Source organism: Gordionus sp. m RMFG-2023, chromosome 4 (genome assembly GCF_954871325.1).
Source record: "Gordionus sp. m RMFG-2023 chromosome 4, tfGorSpeb1-WG-v2, whole genome shotgun sequence".
Taxonomy (NCBI): Eukaryota; Metazoa; Nematomorpha; class Gordioida; order Chordodea; family Parachordodidae; genus Gordionus; species Gordionus sp. m RMFG-2023.
In genome coordinates this window covers 27,700,068-27,720,069 of record NC_088778.1, presented here as the reverse complement: position 1 = coordinate 27,720,069, position 20,002 = coordinate 27,700,068, and the positions used below count along the sequence as shown (strand labels likewise).

Sequence of the window (20,002 nt, the reverse complement as noted above, 5' to 3'; positions counted from 1 at the left end):
GCGATTAAAATATCAGTTCTTAATCTCTAATATATTTTTGGAAATAACTTTATATTATGATTTTTCAAATAGTAATAACGTAAATCAAATAAAAATAACTAGTTGAAAGATTTACTGAAGGATTGCTTATGCACATTGGGGCAATATATATATATGTGTATATGTATAGGAGCCTAATCGAATATTGACTGGATATGCAAATTATTTTTTTTAAAATCATTTCTCACCCATTTCCAACAATGTGAATATTTTAAAATTGATATATTAAAATGAATGAAATGAAAAATTCATCTTACGGTGGCGAATGGGCCTTTTCATCACTGCTGACAATATCAGAGTCACTTGAGCTACTACTTGAACTAGTAGAGCTATCAGAACTGTCAGAACTACTGGAGCTATCTGTACTTTTGCTGACATTTTGCTTTTTAGGCAATGGATTTCTGGGTTTAGCTAGGATTTTGTCGGGATTTTTTGTAGCCATAGATAACCACTTTTCTCAGTTTTTAAATGACAATCAAAATTGCTATTTCTTTAGAGTTTCAAACCCATTTTCATATTAAAATCGATAGTAGGAATTTATTGTGCCTAAAAATGTAGGATATTTCTAAAGCATGTTATCAGTTTAAAAGGATGGAACGGATAACGAAACACCTTAGAATACTGTGAAAAGGATAAAATAGGGGTGTTTTTATTCATCGTTTTTTTAAACTTATAACATTCAATTTTACGTAATATGCCAAATATATTTCTAAAATATGATTATATAATAATTATAAAAAAAATATCATACAAAAATTTAGAGTTAATTAAAAACATATTTTTAATATTATCATTATTATTTGTTCTGTTTTTATAGAAGATATTTTTACTTTATTTTATTATTTTTTTTTGAACATCTAAATTATTTCCAAATAATATTAAAATATAAAGGGTTTCTGTCTTGTTTCTTCGTTCTACATTAGGATTAGTCAGGCAAAGGGGGATAAAAAAAAATTAAATTAAATATTTTTTATTTCTCAAATTTAATATTTTTAAAGATAAACCAAATTTTTAAGGTTTAAGTTGAAAAAACTTATAATCTTAGACAGGGATTTATTCAAAAAAAATTTTTTTTAATTTTGGAAAAATTTTATTTAATTTATTTTCATTCTTTAATAACAAATAAAGGGTATTTAACGGTTATATATATTTTTTTTTAAAAAAAAGATTATAATTCTAGCATGATCCCGAAGAGATTTATTTGAGAGCTCTAAAGATAATCGGAGATAAATTTTATTTTAAACAATTTATTTTTCAAGGATTTACCAACACAAAAGTCACTTACGAATATTCTCGGTAAAATAACATTTATAAAATGCTTGGACGTTTAGTCGGTCACGAGAAATGGAAAAAAAAAATCCTTATATATTTTAAATAATAAAAATGTATATTGATTTCTATATGTAATAATGTTACAAAAATAATTAATTAAATCACGGTATTAAGATTTGAATACATTTTAAAAAATAAAAATTTACATTAAGATATATTCTATGGTAATAGATATTCGCACATATTCTACAAATTGTGGAATAGAAAATACAAAATTAAGTCAAACTGATAAAGAACCCACAGCATTTAGAAAGGTGCCAACGTATGGGAAAACTTTATTCGAATCTATTTTTAAGTTTGTAGCTTGATCAGGAAAGAGAGAAAGTTAGAGGCAAGGCAATTGTCTAGATATACCACTCAAGGTTAATGGCAACTCAATTACATTCAGCGCTAAGACCAGATATGAATGTCTCTAGGCCACCACTAGCTCCCATCTTGGGTTGATTTTCTTGTCAGAAACTCAGAATATCTATTGGGCGCCTTAGTAGCAACACAGTACTGCCACTTGTGTCGATTGTACCCAAACCAGAGGCAATAAAGGGTTACGATCCTCCAATGTAAATATACCCGAGAACGTCTACCTAGCCACAAACCGATTAATAACATCGTTTTAAAGGTTTCCAAGAATGACAATACGCCTTCTACCCTTAAACCAGCAGACTTTTATTTCCCTAAAATCGAGAGTTCAGTATCCTTTCTTTCGCCTTGGACTATATCTTCTACGACTATTCTGCTAGCAATAATTTCCGCCAAGTCCTTAGTTCACGTCGAATCCTTGAAAAAATATTCTGATCTAAACAAAAGTAGCCTTTACATATGTACCCACCGCCACTAGTACTTTTGGAATCTCCGGCGATGAGCTTCTATATATAATCAAATAGGCCTCTTTTGAAATTTGTCGCTCCAATTTCCTAAGCATTCACTCCACTCATGAGTGATCCTCCTTCACGTCATATTTAATGTACTTAATCAAGTCTCTTTTTAAATTTATTTGAATATAACAACAATATATCGTGACTTGAGAATTATTATTTCATAAATGACTTTTCACACAAATCAATTTTTTTAAATATAATTATACAATTCTATTTTAGATGAAAAAAATTCGAAATACTTATAAAATAAATCAAATTAAAGCCAATAAAAGGTTAACCATCCTAATTTAAATTTTAAAATTTCTCTCCTGTAAAATTGCAAATAGTGCAGATGAAATAATCTAATTTTCGGGCGACCATATATGCATTAAATATGTTACAAAACTATAAAAAAAAGAAAGAAGTAAATTACAAATTTAAAAAAGACTAAAGACTAATAAAATACTATTAGAAAAAATGTACAATGGGCTACATTGGAGGCGTCAATTAAGAAATTTGAAAAACCAATGTTATGGCGAATAGAGTTTTTTAGAATTGCCCATGAGATGGGTAATTTTTTCAAATCTCCTTCATGAAGGAAATTGCCTTGTGGCCGAATTTCTGAGAGTTGATGTGACAGCAGGAAAGAATAATGTTGTTTAACAATATTTGTTGTTTTTTTCATTTCAACTATTGAAAGAAAGTTTTTGGTGTTAGAACGAATATATCTACACAAATCCCAAACTTGAAGGAAACCCCTTTCACGTAAAATTAACTGGCATCTTACCATCTGAATTATTGAGACCTAAGGTCTCAAGGGTGCATGGTATGTTGGCTCTTCTTATAGTAAAATATTTGTAACCATCATTTAGTTAATTTTTATGTTAAGATTGATAAATAAAGCTTTCATCTTATAGCGATAATTTTTTTAAAAAAATTCTTACAAACATATTTTTTTAAATTTCATACTTTTTATTTTTTATGAAATATTTCAGAATATTTTTCCTAGTATATAATATTTTCGACAAATTTTTTTGAGAATATGTTCCATTTCTTTTACATTGAATATAAGCATGCTAGAATGGGGGAGGATATAACTTAAGTTAAAAATTCAGGTTAATACTTAGAACATAAATTTTAGAAAAAAGTGTATAAACATCTTATATAACTCTGTTGAGAAGGTAAAGTGGATATAAGTTGAGTGAAGATTTAAAATTTACCAAACCTGCTGGTTGTATTTAGACCCATTATCGTAGGGACATTCATTCGTCGATTAGATGCCAAGGTTATAGTAAACAAATAATACAAATAACATTGAACTGGAGGTTTTAAATTATATTAAAGAAAGTCGAAATACATTATAAATGCTTAATTATTATCCTTTGGTTAAGGAAATTTTTTATTAATATAATACTGCAATACCTTCATCAGCTCCAATTGAAAGCACAATATTAAGCAAAACGGCCAAATTATTTGAAAATTTTGATTTTCTTATAAAATAATGAATCTATTTTAAATACTCTTTTCCAAATTTATATTTCAACTCCCATTAAAAATACTAGTCTCCCTTCCCTATCTAAGCTAAGAATGAGCTATTACTAATATTAAAATGCTTGATTATTATAATTAACTCATCAATAAATATTTTTTAATTTTCAGTTAAGTGAAGTGTTAATAAATTCAACTTAATTCATTTAGGCCATTTTAAATTTATTCTCAAAGATTCCTATTGAAATGTTAATAATTTTTAAATAATTAAATTCATTTACGCCATTTATTTAATTTTTAACTAATTCTCAAAGATTATTAATTAGAGTATAATAAAAGTGAACAAGTCAAAGTAAAAAATTATATAGGATATTGTTAATTTAAAGAAATTTGTCTAAATAATACTTTCAAAATTGATACATGACTTCTTGGTATTTTTAACTATATTTTGCCTATAAATAAAATAAAAAATAAATTTTTATACCAAATTTTCGTCTAGTTTTTTATTATGATTTAAATATAGAATTTTTTTTTATCAATTCAAAAATTCTTAAACCCGAGCTGGGAACCAAACCAGAACCCATCTATTTTTTTTGCCTTAAACCGAACCAGGGCAAACATTTTGCCGGGTTCGTATCCCTGCAATATTTTTTTTTATCTATTTTTCTATATTTTTTTTTTAATTTAGTCTTAATTGAAGAAATAAAAAAAATTAAATTAAAGGCATAATTCGATTTTTTGCATAAATAATATTGATTTTTTAATTTTTGGTTCAAAGGTGGGTGGTAAAAATCAGTATAAATATCGGATCGGTTTTGAACCAATATCGGATAGGATCGGTGAAAAATATGTGGATCGGCACAGCCCTAATTCATTCTTATTATATGTGTATGTTATGTTCTTTACAAGTAAATAATAAAAACTGTATTTTATAAACTATTCTAATTTAATTGATAATGATAATTTTGAAGTATCTCTTTTATTTAAGATACTCTAATTAGGCAAAAATACAAATTTCTTTTATATTGTATCTTTTTGATATTTTGAAAAAGATATTAGTATCTGATAAGATTCATTTTTTCACAAAGAATCTGTATCTAGATTCTTTTTTTCAGAAGACCTGCCTAACTCTGGTCTTCCTTGAGGTCCATCTTTTATCCAATCTTTGATGGGGTTTCAACAGAACCTAGTTTTATTCATTCCTAAGTTTTTTTTTGTGCATTTTCTCAAATACCCTACAGGTCCAGCAAAACTATTCTCATTTCCGTGTCTGTCCTGATTTGAAAAATAATGAATAGTAGTCAAGCCTGGCTCTTGATTATTTCTTGGTCATTTTGCAATCAGGCTCAAAATTTTTCAAATTTCGATATTTTGCAAATTGTTTCAAAGGGAAAATATGAGTATAACGATTTTTCAACATTTATCAATAATTGATATTTATTTTTTTAAAATCTTGATCCAGAACTAAAATTTTATGTCAGGTCCAAATTATTATTAACATTATTCTGCATGTTCCATACTGGGGCCCTCATGTTTCCCTGTCATACATCATATAACTTCACACACAAGTTACATAAGCCAGGCCAGGCTGAAATGGACAGGGCCATGCCCTTCAATACCACCAATAATTTTTATGCGTTTGAATTGAAGACTAAGGAATTTATATAATTATAGCACACAATCATCTAGTTATTTTTTTTAAAATATTATACATTGCTTTCTCAGATAGAATGATATGTTATTTTAATTGTATTATATGATTACCCTAAGTTTTCTCATAAAATTAATATGATGCCGTATCTTTAATTAATGCATGAAATTTTTTTTAAATATGTTTGTGGTAGTTTCATTTTATATGATCAACTACTTTAAATATGAAGGTTGACAGGTGGTTTTATATTTGCACTACCGCAACCGAAAGGGATATATAAAAAGTTCTTATATAATATGTAGAATATGTGAAATCTAAATTTGGCATAAATAAATTTATTATAGTGCAACATATTTTAGCTTTAGCATTTCAATCTGAAAACAATGCATTTCAAATGGTATAGTGCAAATTGGTAACAATTTATAAAAACTAATAAAAATGCAAACTCATCTGCATTTTTTTTTCAAAAACATTCAATTAGATTGCACTATTAGACCCAATATGTTCATGAAATATCAAAACAAGTTTAAAAAATATATATATTTAATATCATCAGTCAATATTAAACAAAGCTTAATAATATAAATACAATAATGTGTTGATTTTATTTTTTAAGTTAATATCATGTGATTTGTTTTATATTATTAATTATATATAATTTAGGGTTCTAAAATAGCTTTCTTCTTGGTGGCTTCTTTCATTATATTTTGATGAAGGTTGTGTAATCTAGTCTATAAATTTAAAAAGAATTGTATTAAGTCATATCAAATATATTTTTAGTCTGAACATTTATAAAAAATTTATCATTCAAAGATGTCAATGATTTAAAACAGTTTAATAAAAACTATACAACTAAAGAACATCATAAAAATAATAGTGTTGAAAAATAGTACATATGTGCTGTTTAATACTGTCCTAATATTCGTAATTCGTTTCTTAGAATCTAGCATTTTTTGAATATATATAGTTAATTCTGGAATATCATCACAATTAATTTTAATTTTTTCTATTTCTAAGAATTATATGTATAAAAATATAAATTCATATTACCTAAATCAATTTTATCAAGTTGACAGGTAAAATCATTTTGACTATTTCTAAATAATATAGATTAAAAAATATTATAAGATCAATTACTTTATTTCTTCCATCTGCATGTAAATATCTTTTAACGGTGGCTGTAGGAAAAGAAATAACCCCTTCGCTAGGTCATCTTCAAGCCCTTCCTTAGTGCTTGTATCTGTTAAACCTGAGTTTGACAATGAACTATCCGTTGTCGCTTCATGTGTTTCCATATGATCATTAAATGATGACTATGAAAAATGCGTTTTCAAATTTATTGCTAAAGGTTATCTGATCCACACATATATATATATTTTGAATAAATAATTTAATTCGATTTTTAAAAAATGCAGCGTGCCTATAAATCTCTGGTAACTAACGGTATCTCGGGGAAATATTCGATATTATTATTTTTTTTATTGTTTTTTTTTAAATATTTTTTTTATTATTTTTTTTTATTAATTTTTTTTATTTTTATTTATTTTTTTTATTAATAAATAAAAAAATAGAATTCATAATATACTAGAGAATTAAGATTTTTTCTTGAAATTTTCAATTATTTAAGATTCTTTATAAGATTTTTTCTTAAAATTTTCAATTATTTAAGATTCATTTAAAATTTTTCAAATACTAGATATTTAAGATTTTTTTCTTAAAATTTAAATTTTCTAAAACTATATAATCATAATATACTAGAGAATTAAGATTTTTTCTTGAAATTTTCAATTATTTAAGATTCATTCTAAAAAATTTCAATTTAATTTAAAATTTTGAATCAAATACTAAATATTTAAGATAAAAATATAATCATAATATACTAGATAATTAAGATTTTTTCTTGAAATTTTTAATTATTTAAGATTCATTCTAAAAAATTTCAATTTAATTTAAAATTTTGAATCAAATACTAAATATTTAAGATAAAAATATAATCATAATATACTAGAGAATTAAGATTTTTTCTTGAAATTTTCAATCAAATTCTAGAGAAATAACCAATTTATTTGAATAAACACTGATAATATAGTTATATATATAATTTTTTTTCTTAAAATTTTCAATCAAATTCTAGATAATTAACCATTTTATTTCAATAAACTATGATAATATAGATATATATAATTTTAAGGAAAAACAAAAATTGTATAACAATTTATGATATCGGTAAAAATAAGATATTCCATTATAATATTATAATTATGGCCTTTTAAAAAAGCTATAATTAAAAATAACAACAATAAATAAAAATAAATAAAAAATAAATTTATAAAAAAAGATGAAAAATTTCCCCGAGATACCGTTAGTTACCAAATCTCTTTTATTAAAAATAAGTCTACGCTTCTATGTAATAAAGAAAGTTAGCCCTTTTTTGACTAGGGGAACTAATTTTTCAGGGAGTAAAATAAAATTTTAAGGAAGTGATAGTAAAATAATGGAAATGAATCCAATTTTCATTCGTGACCGAATAGCCTCTTGAATAATAATCATTTTAATAAAATAGTAACAAGATTAATTTGATTCCAGATCTAGACAGTGAAAACATGTCATCGGATCATATGTTTTGGATTGGATAAAAGATTTGGAGGGAAGGGGGAGGGTGTAGTGATTAGCTACCAACATGGGGTTGACAGATAATATTCACTAATTCTGATCATATGGTTTTGGAGATGAAGAAAATTTCGAGAATGATTTCTGGGGATTATGGAATAGGATGAGAAATTTTATGACTGTACTATTATAATGTTGTTATCGATATGGATGATTGATATAATTTGTATATGATTTAAATATCAACTTGTTAACCTGATTATTCTAACTAATTTATTTATAAAACAAATTTTTTAAAAGAATACAAAAAGAATATATCAACTTGACAAATTTTTTTTCTAAACCCCTATATAACACACATTTGCTTACTAAATAATTTTATAAAAATCGTTCGTTCAAATAAATTCATCAAAATTAAATATTCAAATTTTTTCTTTCTCCATCACTTCAAATATAAATTGTTTATTAGATTGAAATAATGAATTACATGAAGTCCAAGTTATATAAATTGAAGTGCACATTTTGCAAGAATGAAAAAATCAACATTAAAGTTTAAATCAAATATAGGAAAAACTGAAAAACTTATTGATCAATTTAATTAAAAATTCACGATAATTTATCATATTGTTAATTAATTATTGTCTAAAAAATATTTGCTCAAAAAATTAAAATATAAAATTTATTTGATAAAGTCAAAACAAGTGAAGCAAATATAACACTCTATGATTTTTTTTGCTGACCAAGATTCTCCATCTACATTTTTTTATTATAATTTTAATAACTTCAAATCATCGAAATTAATACTATATTTTAATTTTTTTTAAAATTATTCATGTAATAATAATCTTTAAAAGGAAATAATTCATTACATTTTTTAGTAAATAAATTATATATTTAAGACTCCTCAAAGTACTCCTTTGAAGAACCTTTTTGCCTCTGTCCAGTATTTTGATATAAATTTTTAAAGAAATAACTAATGTGTTTATTAATTATGTCAAGTGTTAAGAAATATTACCTGCAAACTCTAACTTTAACATTCTTCACTTTAAAAAATATAAGTAAAAATAGTTTTTTATTTTTTACCCCTCTCTTAAATGGAATCCTAACTATCAATTTGCTATAGAAAGATCCTTATGCTTCATTAGCTAAGCTCCAAAGATCTAAATGAATAATTTTATTCTGATCAGCATTAACTTTTTTATGACATTGAAATGTACATTTATTAGAATGATCATTCCGAAACCATTCTTGCTCTTTTTAAATCACCTTTAATACTAATATAGGCATCACCACATCCCCTTAGTCTTTTTCTTTCATTTGTTTTGCTCCTAGAATTTGAAGGGCTAGGTAAAATAAAAATAAATCCTGGGGCGTCGCTAGATTTACTATCTCAGGGGGCTCAACTAAAAAAAATTTATGGAGGGACTTCGCCTCTCATACCCCTCAATTTACGGGCTTTAAAATTGTTAACTCTGAATAATTATTCTGAATTTCAAATTTTGTCATTTATTATATATTGCAAACAAAATAAACTAGCATATAAATAATTAAAACAATACAAGACATTTCTAAAAAATAATATTTTTTATTACAAAATCTATTTATTACAGTATAAAATATTTTCGATTGCTGATATAAAAGTAATTTTGCGTTTAAGGAATTACAAGTGATAAAAAAGGTTAATTAATTCATACATATGCCTCAATTGATAATGGTTTTAAAAACCACATTATATAATATAATTCTTAGCAACATACATTGACAAAAGGTCGTGAAACTAATATAACTCTCTGTTAACATTCTAAACAATGTTTTATAGAATAGACTAATAAGGAAAAATTTATAGGCCTAACCAAATCAACAATTCTTGAAGAATAGAATATAAACGGCCAATACAAATCATAAAACTATATGGTGATTAGAGCTTCCTCTTAGATGATATGATGATGCAAGCTAGATAAGTAATCGAGAAAATTATTGTGAGATATTAAATTTATAAAAGATTTTCTTTAATTTTTAATGATATATAAACGACTACACAGTTGACCATAATTGCTTATAAAATACGCAATGCTCTCAGCAGCTGTAGTAATATATTAAATTATATAGCCCACTAATAATAGATGCTGGTTAATTTGCAGTCATTCCCATGATACTAACGATGTTAACTCATATCATCACCCATTATAAATTTTGGTTCATGTTCTAATATAACATGACTTCTCATACTCAAACCACACATTTAAAAAATTTAGCATATTTAATAACAAGAGATATAACCTCTACTACAATTACATCAACAATATGCTCATCGATTCTTCTTTACCTTTAAATGATAATACTTTTAGCAAATTAAAAATAAGGTATATATATATATGTATTATAAAAAAACAATTTGATCAACATTCCCCTTCTTCCGAAAAGCCTTCCCATAATCCATCTGAGCTATCATAGCAAGCTTGTCGTCCAAATGATTTATCCTTTTGGCAAGTTGTTGCATATGTCGTCTCAATCGTTGGCTTGTTTAAATTGTAAGCTTCATATCTCAGTGGTTATCATTATCAATTTTTTTAAAATTGTTATTATCATTATTTGTTATTAAATATATATGAAGATTTTGAATTATTTTAGAATGTAGATATTATTGAAAACGTCGTTATAGAATAAAATTTGTCGAGTAAACGAAATAGAATTAATTTAACGAATAACGAATTTGATTTAGAATAATTGAACAGAATAAATTTATCAAATATTGAATAGAAATAAAATAAATAATTGGTCGCGTTTTATTTTTATTTTATATTATATATATTTTGCGTTTTAGATAATAGCGTTTTACGTTTCTCAATTTTGCGTTTAATAAATAGATTTCATAATATATCATTTATTTTTTAATTCCGCGTTTTTTATAATATATCATTTTATATTTATTTTTAATTACGCGTTTTTTTTCTTTAAAAAAATCAATATTATATTATGTATTTTTTTTAATAAAAGATGATATGTATGTTTGTACATCCATCTCTCTATTCAGAAATTTAAATGCCCTTATTTTTTAATTTAAAAAGTATTTTGAAATATTTATTATTCATAAGATTGCTTTTAGTAAAAAGAATTTTTTGAACCTCAAATTTTTAGAAAAAGAACTCTTCATCACATCCTTGAGTATTATTCTAGGATGAAGACGTTTAGTTTTTATATGACTTCTCTTAGTGATACTTTTAATTGCCTTCAAATTTATAAGTTTCAATTTTTATCTCATTTAATGTTACTTATAAGAGTTTTTTTAATTTTATTATTTTCTATCTTTGATTCATTGTTTTCTTTAATGTTTATTTTCTTATTTTCTATAATCACGAATATTTCAAATTTTATCATATAATTTATCTCTATTAGTTTAGAAGAATCTCTTTCATATTGAATATTTGGTTCTAATTCAATATTTTTCAATTTTTTGTTACTAAGAGATTTACAATTACAATAATAATTTTTTTTATTATAATGTGTTTCTTTATCATATTTATTGTCTAATTTACTATTTTCATAATAATTCTCATTATTTGATTTATTAAAATTTTTATTGCGAACATTTTTCTTATCATGGGATTCACAGTTATGACATCTGAAGTTAAAATTTCTGTAGTCTCTACAATTACAATTTTCATAATATCTAAAATTATTATTATTATTATTGCAATTTTTATTATAATTAATATTATATCTTTTAACAAAGTTTCGTCCAAAGTTGTTTTTAAAATGATTAGGTTTATAATTGTTATAATTTCTTTTGTTATAATTATTATTTCTATTATTATCATAATAACCTATGTCACTAGTATTATAAATTTTTTTTAGACTGAATTTTGTCAATACGAAATCTATAATGATCCGGGAATTGAATTAAAATGGCCTATATACGTAATATATTTTAATTATAACTAAGAATTATTTATCTTTAGGTAATTCAGTTAATTCCCACATTTGGTCATAATCCCAGAAATCAAAAATACGAAAAATATCAATGGGTAGGTCATCAATAAATTTAACTGTTAATTCATTATTAAGTGAATATTTTCTAAGGTTAACTAAGTATTCATATATGTCCATTATGACTGATTTTTATTTAGATTTTTTATTAAAATATTTTATTAAGTTATATTGGAATTTTTTAATAACTTGTTTTTTTTACGTGGATTGAGAATATAAATCATTATTGGTTTTGCTACATAGAATTCATAACCTATTGTCTAACTATCGTATTGGTTCTTGTAAGTTCATATACCCAATTTTAATAATCATTTTCATTTATAACAACTCCATCATCCATGATAGATTCATCTAGTTTGATATTAAGTTTAGTAATTCTCCTTCCCAGTTGATCGGCATATGCACAATATATATGAGATTTATATATCATTGTGAGTTATCATTCCGGGGCCGGGGCACCATGTTATATAGGTGATAACAGTGGTGAAAGATAACGGTGGAATAATTTTATTCTACAACTAAAATGATACTTCAAATAATTATAAAATAAGGTATATATATATATATATATATATATATATTAAAAAAAAAACAATTTAACCGAAATATATAGTTAAAAAGGCTATAACAAACAATTTAAAAAAATCAATCGATCAACAAATAGTTTTTTTATCACTTCTAACTCAAAAAATGTCAAATAAAGTACTCCAATTCTAACCTACGATATATATGCTACACAATGCTTTAAAACGCTACTTGTGGTTGTAGCAAAGTATATAAGGCACATTTTCTTATTTTTTTTGACGCAGGGTTTGAGTCTGGCCAGAACGTTTGCATATCATCTGCCTGGCTTATTATATAATACTAAAATTTAATAAAATAATTTTTTAATTTTAATCTTCAAAAATATTTTCTAAGAGACAGGTTCGTGGGTAAAAAAATCTTTTGGGAGGCCTGGCACCCCATGGATACGGTCCTGAATTTAAAAAATAGAATAATTATTTTTTGATATTATACTTCAGATATTTATTATTATTTTAATAAACAACTCATATCAGAATAACGGACCATCTTTTATTATAGCTTTTTAGAGGTTCATTTTCTCAAAAAAGGATCTATACCTAAACAAAATCAAATAGTTTATGGGTTTTTTTAGAAGTTTTAGGGGACCTGAAACCCAAGGTGTCTATTAATAATGATGCTAGTACCTTTAATTATTTAGGTAGAAAAAGTATTAGTTGATAAATCACATTTATGGAAAAATAAATAGAATTGCTAATCACACTTCAGATTCTAAAAAAATTTAATTAAATTTTAATGTTTATTATTATGATAATAGATAGCTAATTTTATTCGAAATGCCATGTATTAAACAAATATTTAGATATGATATACCTCGAGGAATATTATCATCATGCATCAAAAACAGTTGTTTGGTTTTTATTTAAAATTCGATTTTAAGGTAATTTTTAAAATATTATAGATTTTAAAATAAATTTTATATAAAATCTAATAATTCCTTTATTAATTATAAACAATCAAAATAATATGCATTTTAACATAATATATAATGCTTTTTTAATTACACAATATATTAGATGAAATTCTATGAGGGATTTAAATTTTAAAGAAAGTTTAATTTTAATTTGATGGTTAAAATTAATGTGTCATTATAATTTATTTTATAGAATATCTTATAGGGGACAAATTCTGCTACCTCTATGAAGTTGGCATCTATAAGTTAAATAATATATTATAAATTATATTGGTTTGAAGGCATGTGATAAAATATAAGATTAGAGATATCCTAATAATACATATTTATATATAATTATATTTTTTATGGTTCTACATTCTATATTTTTCAATAAATAAGCTTTATTCATATTTAGCATTTTTGATTCAGCTCCTACTATGTAAATTTTTCATAAAATTTAAAAATAATATAATATAACATTTTATATAAAATAAATAACATGACAAATATTTGTTAAGTTATAAGGAAAGCTTGTAATAATTGTTTTAATATTTCCAATTTTAATTTTTGTATATCCCTTAAATCCTTTAGTGAATTATATAAAATTATCTGCTTTGTAAAATTTACAAATTGAATTTTTGTGGTAATTAACAATTCTTCAAATTGATAATTTGCAAGTTTTCATAAATATCATTCAAGCTAATAAAATACTCCCCTGCACTAGGGATGAGCAATGTGGTGGCTTTGTAGTAAGATTTTTCTAATTGCATGCAGCTCCCATAATTGGAAATAGACAAAAATGCCTTTGTTGAAGGTATCTACAAAAATATTGATAAAATTTTCAGAATAAATGCTTTCATTTAAATTTTAATTGTAAGGTTGGCCAAAATTTTGTTAATAATTTTCTTTTATCAACCTGTTAGAGAAATAGTAGGCACTCATAAAAGACAAAATTTAGAATCAGTAATTGTTAAGCCAACTTCACAAATGTGATTCTGACACGGGGAAGGAGGACACCATTTCATAATTTTTTTTGGAAATCTATAGGTCCACCTATTGTAGGCTTTTGGCTATATTAGATTTTTATAAAAATAGTTTTGAACCTTTTTTAAATTTTTTTTGTTATTGTCATTATTTAAAAAGTTATTAACTTTTACTAATTTTTCTTTCAAATTCTTATAATGATATATTGTATACATGGGAGGGGTGGGGGTGTATAGGGGGGAAATTTTTATTAGCTTAAAATGATATTTTGAGAACAGACAAATTTATGACCAGGGGATTCCCTCCCCATTGGTTACAGCTAGCATATTTTTTTTTTTAAAAAAAGTAAAATAATCATGGGTAAATAAGAAACATTTTAAATAAAAATATTTAGGGCAAATGATTGTTTGAAGGTGAAATTTCCATAAAAATTTAGTAACCACCTTGGATAACTGGCCATATTCTTATAAACATCTTTTATCTTAAATTAACATTTTAATGAGTAAAACATTTTAAATAGGAATTGTATTGCCAGTATTTTGCCTAACTTTTGTTTATTTTTGAGTTCTAATAAACAAGTAATAAAATAAGATTTGTTTATTTCATTTTTATAAACTTTTTAATCAAATAATTGAAAATTAAAAAAATATTTATCTCAATTTAACCATATTTTATTTATATATAATAATAAAATTAAAAACTCTCATTTTGACATCTCTATCAATTGTTTTTTATATTTAATTTTATATAAATGAAAATATTCTTCATATCTCGACTAAATTATTTACGAATTTAGTTAATGAATTTCGTCATTAATGTTATTTAAACGTAATTAATATATGTAAATTTCATAAATTAGTAACCAATTTTGGTTAACCAACTTGGGAATCATATGTTTTTAAAACAATAAAGGAATAAAAATTGTGGTCTGATTAAAAAAAAATTTTTTAAAAAAATATTTAAACAATATAGAAGAGATAAATTTGGTTCGAATTTTTATAAAAGATTTTTCTACTTGCATAATTTGAACATTGAACCTTAATCGTAAAAATTCTAAATTAGTTTGGCATACTTGAACAAACGAACATCAAATTCGTAACCAATTTATAAATATTTGTAACATGTTGATTGTAAAGTGGTCTGCGCTGCTCGTGAATCGAGCTAAAAAAAGGGTCGGTCCGAACAAATGATTTTTACGGGCCGAACCGAAGTTATTTATGATAAGATCAAGTTTAAATTAAAATATTCATACTCATGACTTAATTGGGGAAAAAATATAATACTTTTACTAACAATATCAAACTGAAACCACGGCTATATGATTAAGATTGAACCATGATAATTTGGTCCAACCCGGAAAAAGCTTCTTGTTTTAAAAAATTTATCAGGATTTCTCTTGAATCTTATTCTCACACTGCAATATATTAGAAAGACACGCATTAGTCAATATTTCGTGAATTATATATAAAACCTGTATTAAAAATTTAGTGATTCTTTCCCGGGGTTCTGAATGCAACTAGAATTAGGGTTCAGTAATTTATAACGAAGGGCCAATTTATAGACAACTCATCAAAATTGGACGGGGCGGATTCGGAACCCCTTTAGGAAAATCGGTTCTAATTAAATTTCCGTTATCAAAATCTGCCTCTAGATAAGTTTAAAATTTCTGCACCCTAATTTGGATTCTCAGGTGATTAAATAATTTTATATAAACTTAGTTAAATAATTACCTTATGTTATCATTATATAAAATGAAGTATACTTTACTACTTAACAAATAATAATAAAAAGAAATAAACTATACTACTTAACAAATAATAAAAAATTGCGCAATTTTCGTATTATAAAAGAAGTGATGTATATTATTACAATATAAAATTTATTTCAAAAAGAACAAATTTATTAAATTAAAGATAAATTAACTTATTATGCAAGTGTCCGTGTGCCTCTATGTGTATCATTTTCACCTTACTCTAAAAAATTATTATATACCTCAAAAATATAAATTATTGTCAATCTTTTGTGTGTCCACAGTCCACACATAATTGATACAAAGGATAGTTTTGTTCGAGTTAATAACTACTTTGACAGTTGGTATATCACACATTTCGAAAAAAATAAACTGTTACCTAATATATTAAAATAATGGTATAACATTTTTATTTGAAAAAAGTTTGTTATTTACCATGAAAGGTCCAATTTTATGTAATATTCATTCATTATACTTTTATAAGTTATAGTGTCTACAATACACTACATACACTTTCCTTAATGTAATCTTTTATGATGTTTTATATGTATATCATATAATTTTAGCCACCAATTACATAACTCATATATTTATGGTACACTTAATTTGTTATTACATGTACATTTAGGAGGAGGAGAATTACTGTATTTTGTCGTAAATAATTATCATTAAAAATGAACTAAAATTTTAGCGCTCATTTTATGTTTTTTATTTCGACAAAATAATATTTAAAAAAATGGCCGAATCGCTATAAAAAAATGAAATATATATCCGTCTGAAAAAAAATCAAACGCCTGTAGAAGGCAAAATTGTATGTCCATGATTTTTTAATAAAATTGCCTCGTCTCGGATTTTTTTTAAGAAGGGAAGTTTAAAAATATGAGCAGTAGATAAAATAGTAAGCGCTAGAGGTCTGCAAATGATAAAATTTCTGACTTGGCTGGAATTTAGATTTCGCCCGGCCGGTTTCCAAATTTTTACTTAGGTTGTCCAACCTTCCATTATATGACCCGTGGTAGATTAAAAAAAATTTAAACTCTAGCACGGATTTTCAAAATTAACACTTTCCGACCTGCCTCGGCTTTTCATGTCTCCCAAAAAATAAAACATCCCAATTTTAACAAAATTTTTATATTAAAGTTATCCTATAAATAAATGGCAAGTATTTTGTCTCCGCGCCTTTTTGTCGGGGACATTTATGTCCAATCAAACCCTCAAAATAAACCTAGTCCGGATATGAAAAAAATTATATTTTTTTGATACAAAAATATAATTATTATAATTACAACCAAAAAATCTTCTTAAGTGGATATTATCTAATCATTACATACCAAAATAAGTTTAAAATAACAAACAAACCATTTTTTCCCCAATTCACACATGAATTAAATTTTCATAAATAATTTGCTTTAAAAGGACAATTTAAATATTAAATAACGTTTATTTTTGAGATGCGTGTCAAGGTAAGTCATAAATTTTAATACATTTATGTACATATTTATTATATATATTTTTTTAAAGATACTAAAAAAGATAAAATATTAGCTATCAATTAATTATATCAAAAATAGTATTTTTATTTAAAATTAATTACTTTTTTAAAAATTTTTAGCTAGGGATCAATTTGTTTTAAAATTTATTAATTCGCTTAAATTATCTTTTACCTTGTTCAAAATATTGACCTTAAAAATAATTAATTAATTTGATTTTTCAAGTTCAATAATTAATTAATATATACCTATAGCTATAAAAGTGAAATGCTTACAGAAAAACATTTATTATTTCATTAAAAAAGAGTTTTATTTGTTTTAGATATATCCTTAAATGGAACCTCTTTTAGACCCCCCCCCCCCCTTCCCCAATAAACATAAGAGAACAATATCGGACTCGGAGTGGGTTGGGCAAATATATACTTTATTACAAGGAAATCTGGAAAAATATAAAATAAGTTTTTTTTTTGAAAAATCCCGGACAAGTATTTGCAGACAGAAATTATAAAATCCTTTTTTGTTAATCTTGATTTATCCACATTCTTTCTATTCATAAAAGCGTTAAAACAAAATGACTCAAAAAATTTGTTAAGGTTCATCTCGGGCCCAAACGAAAATTTCGACTGAGTTTGTAGAAATGCCTATTCGAGTTCGGTCGGATTAGACTCGACCTGCTCGAAATGAGTGAGGATGCGAAACTTTACCGAGAAAGGATCGATATTTTCTTTATCAGTATACTCTATAAAGTGAACTAAATTTCAAGGTCCCATCACTATTTAACATAATGAAACTTACTAGTGTTGCTAAACGGCTCGTAACTCAATATTTTAGCCTGAAAAATATTGCCTAAGCCTCGAGATTTCGCTAATAGATGTCTAAACCTTTGTGCCATTTATGACCAAAATCTTCAAGCTTTATTAATATTTTTCTATAATAAAAGCCGTTTTTAAAAATCGGTTCAAATTGCTATTATATAGTGAATAATATTCATTTTTGAGCTAACTAAAGTAAGAATGTATTAGAGCAAGATTAAGATATAATTTTTTTTTCAAGGTTTCATTAAAATTTAGTTAAATTATAAATATTTGAAAATTTTACGAATTTTATAATAATAAATTATATTTTTTATAAATTAAAAAAAAACACAGGTTTAAAAGTTTTATTCTAAAAAGCAAATGCTATCATGTAATAGAAGAAAAAAAATATTCTAAAATTCGTTTATCTTCATATCACATTAAATTAAAATTTTAGGTTAATTATTGAGGTTAAAAATAATCTTTTTTTGTTATAACAAATTTTCCTTTAACTTCTTTTATTTTGAAAACAAAATATATAAATTATTATTGATAAAATTTAAAATATTTTTGATGGTTAAATAGATAGTTTATTATAAAATATAAATTTTCTATAAAATTTATTATCAAAATAATCATAAAATTAATAGTGTTTTGTGCTTTATTATGTAATACAAAATTTATAAATTTTAATGTAAATATTATTTTATGATAAATTAGAAAGAAAAGATTTTTTTTCTTTTCTTAAAAATAAAAGATTATAACCCACCAATTAACTTTCATTGTTAATTTTAAAATTAATTGAAAGTTAAAAAAACATGTTAATATTTAAGTTTCTTTTATTTAAAAAAAAATATTCACAATCAATATTTCTCCCTTATATTTTGATGCCAAACAAAAATTGACATTTTAAAAGTTATTTTGAAAATTGGTAAAAGTGTTTTTTTAAAAAAAAAATAAAATAAAATGCTTATTACGAATTAATCATTATATTTAAAAAGTGAAAACCTTGATTTCAATCAAATATAAAATGAGCACAAATGACGATATTTGATATTATTGAATTAAATATTTAAATAAAAAAACTGTTTGATTTAGGAACTAAAAATAAAACAATTTTATTCCTTAGAAAGTTTTAAAAAAAATATGTTTAGCTTGTAATATTTAATTAAGTTCAAATATTATTATTTAGTTTATTCAAATTAAAAATATCTAATTATATTGTGTCTATGTAATTTCTTCGAAAAAGTATTGAGAAATTTAGTGATGTTAATCGGCTCGTTTTGAGCAGATTTTTAAAAATGGCTAACTCAATATTTAGCCAGAAAAATATTGAAGCATCGAGATTTCGCTAATATATGTCTAAACCTTTGTTCCTTCTACAAACAAAATCTCCAGGCTTGCGTAATATTATTCTGGATGAAATATTGAGTTAGCCTTTTTTGAAAATCGGCTCAAAACGAGCCGTTTAACAACACTAGAGAAATTGTCAGTTATATATTTTTTTCTCTTAAATTCGTAAAATTTTAAAAATATGATAAATCTC

At 24.3% G+C, this 20,002-nt stretch overlaps 2 protein-coding genes across 4 annotated transcripts in view; both read right to left on the bottom strand.

Moving 5' to 3' along the window:
* Window positions 1–496, bottom strand: part of LOC135929078 (uncharacterized) — a 64,797-nt gene extending 64,301 nt beyond the window's left edge. For both annotated transcript variants that reach the window (XM_065465568.1, XM_065465569.1), the window contains exon 1: window positions 297–496. In XM_065465568.1, the coding sequence (XP_065321640.1) occupies window positions 297–481 (185 nt within the window). In that variant the 5' untranslated portion in view covers window positions 482–496. The remainder of the gene's footprint in view (window positions 1–296) is intronic.
* Window positions 497–5,920: 5,424 nt separating this feature from the next.
* Window positions 5,921–6,697, bottom strand: LOC135928420 (SNARE-associated protein Snapin-like). Of its 2 annotated transcripts, none has more exons than XM_065464879.1 (4): window positions 6,502–6,697; window positions 6,415–6,461; window positions 6,258–6,376; window positions 5,921–6,095 (listed from the first exon to the last, which is right to left on the bottom strand). In XM_065464879.1, the coding sequence occupies exons 1-4, from the start codon at window positions 6,657–6,659 to the stop codon at window positions 6,024–6,026; spliced, it is 396 nt and encodes a 131-aa protein (XP_065320951.1). In that variant the 5' UTR covers window positions 6,660–6,697; the 3' UTR covers window positions 5,921–6,023. The 2 variants fall into 2 exon arrangements, with proteins under 2 accessions (XP_065320951.1, XP_065320952.1); XM_065464880.1 differs by having other exon boundaries at window positions 6,258–6,370.
* Between the last annotated feature and the right edge of the window lie 13,305 nt (window positions 6,698–20,002).

Coding starts and splice junctions, on each gene's coding strand:
- LOC135928420 (XM_065464879.1), bottom strand. CDS start 6,659: ATGGAAACACATGAAGCGACAACGGATAGTTCATTGTCAAACTCAGGT. Junction 6,462..6,501: donor ATGCAGATGGAAGAAATAAA/GTAATTGATCTT, acceptor TATATTATTTAG/AAATAGTCAAAATGATTTTA. Junction 6,096..6,257: donor CAGTATTAAACAGCACATAT/GTACTATTTTTC, acceptor TTAAATTTATAG/ACTAGATTACACAACCTTCA.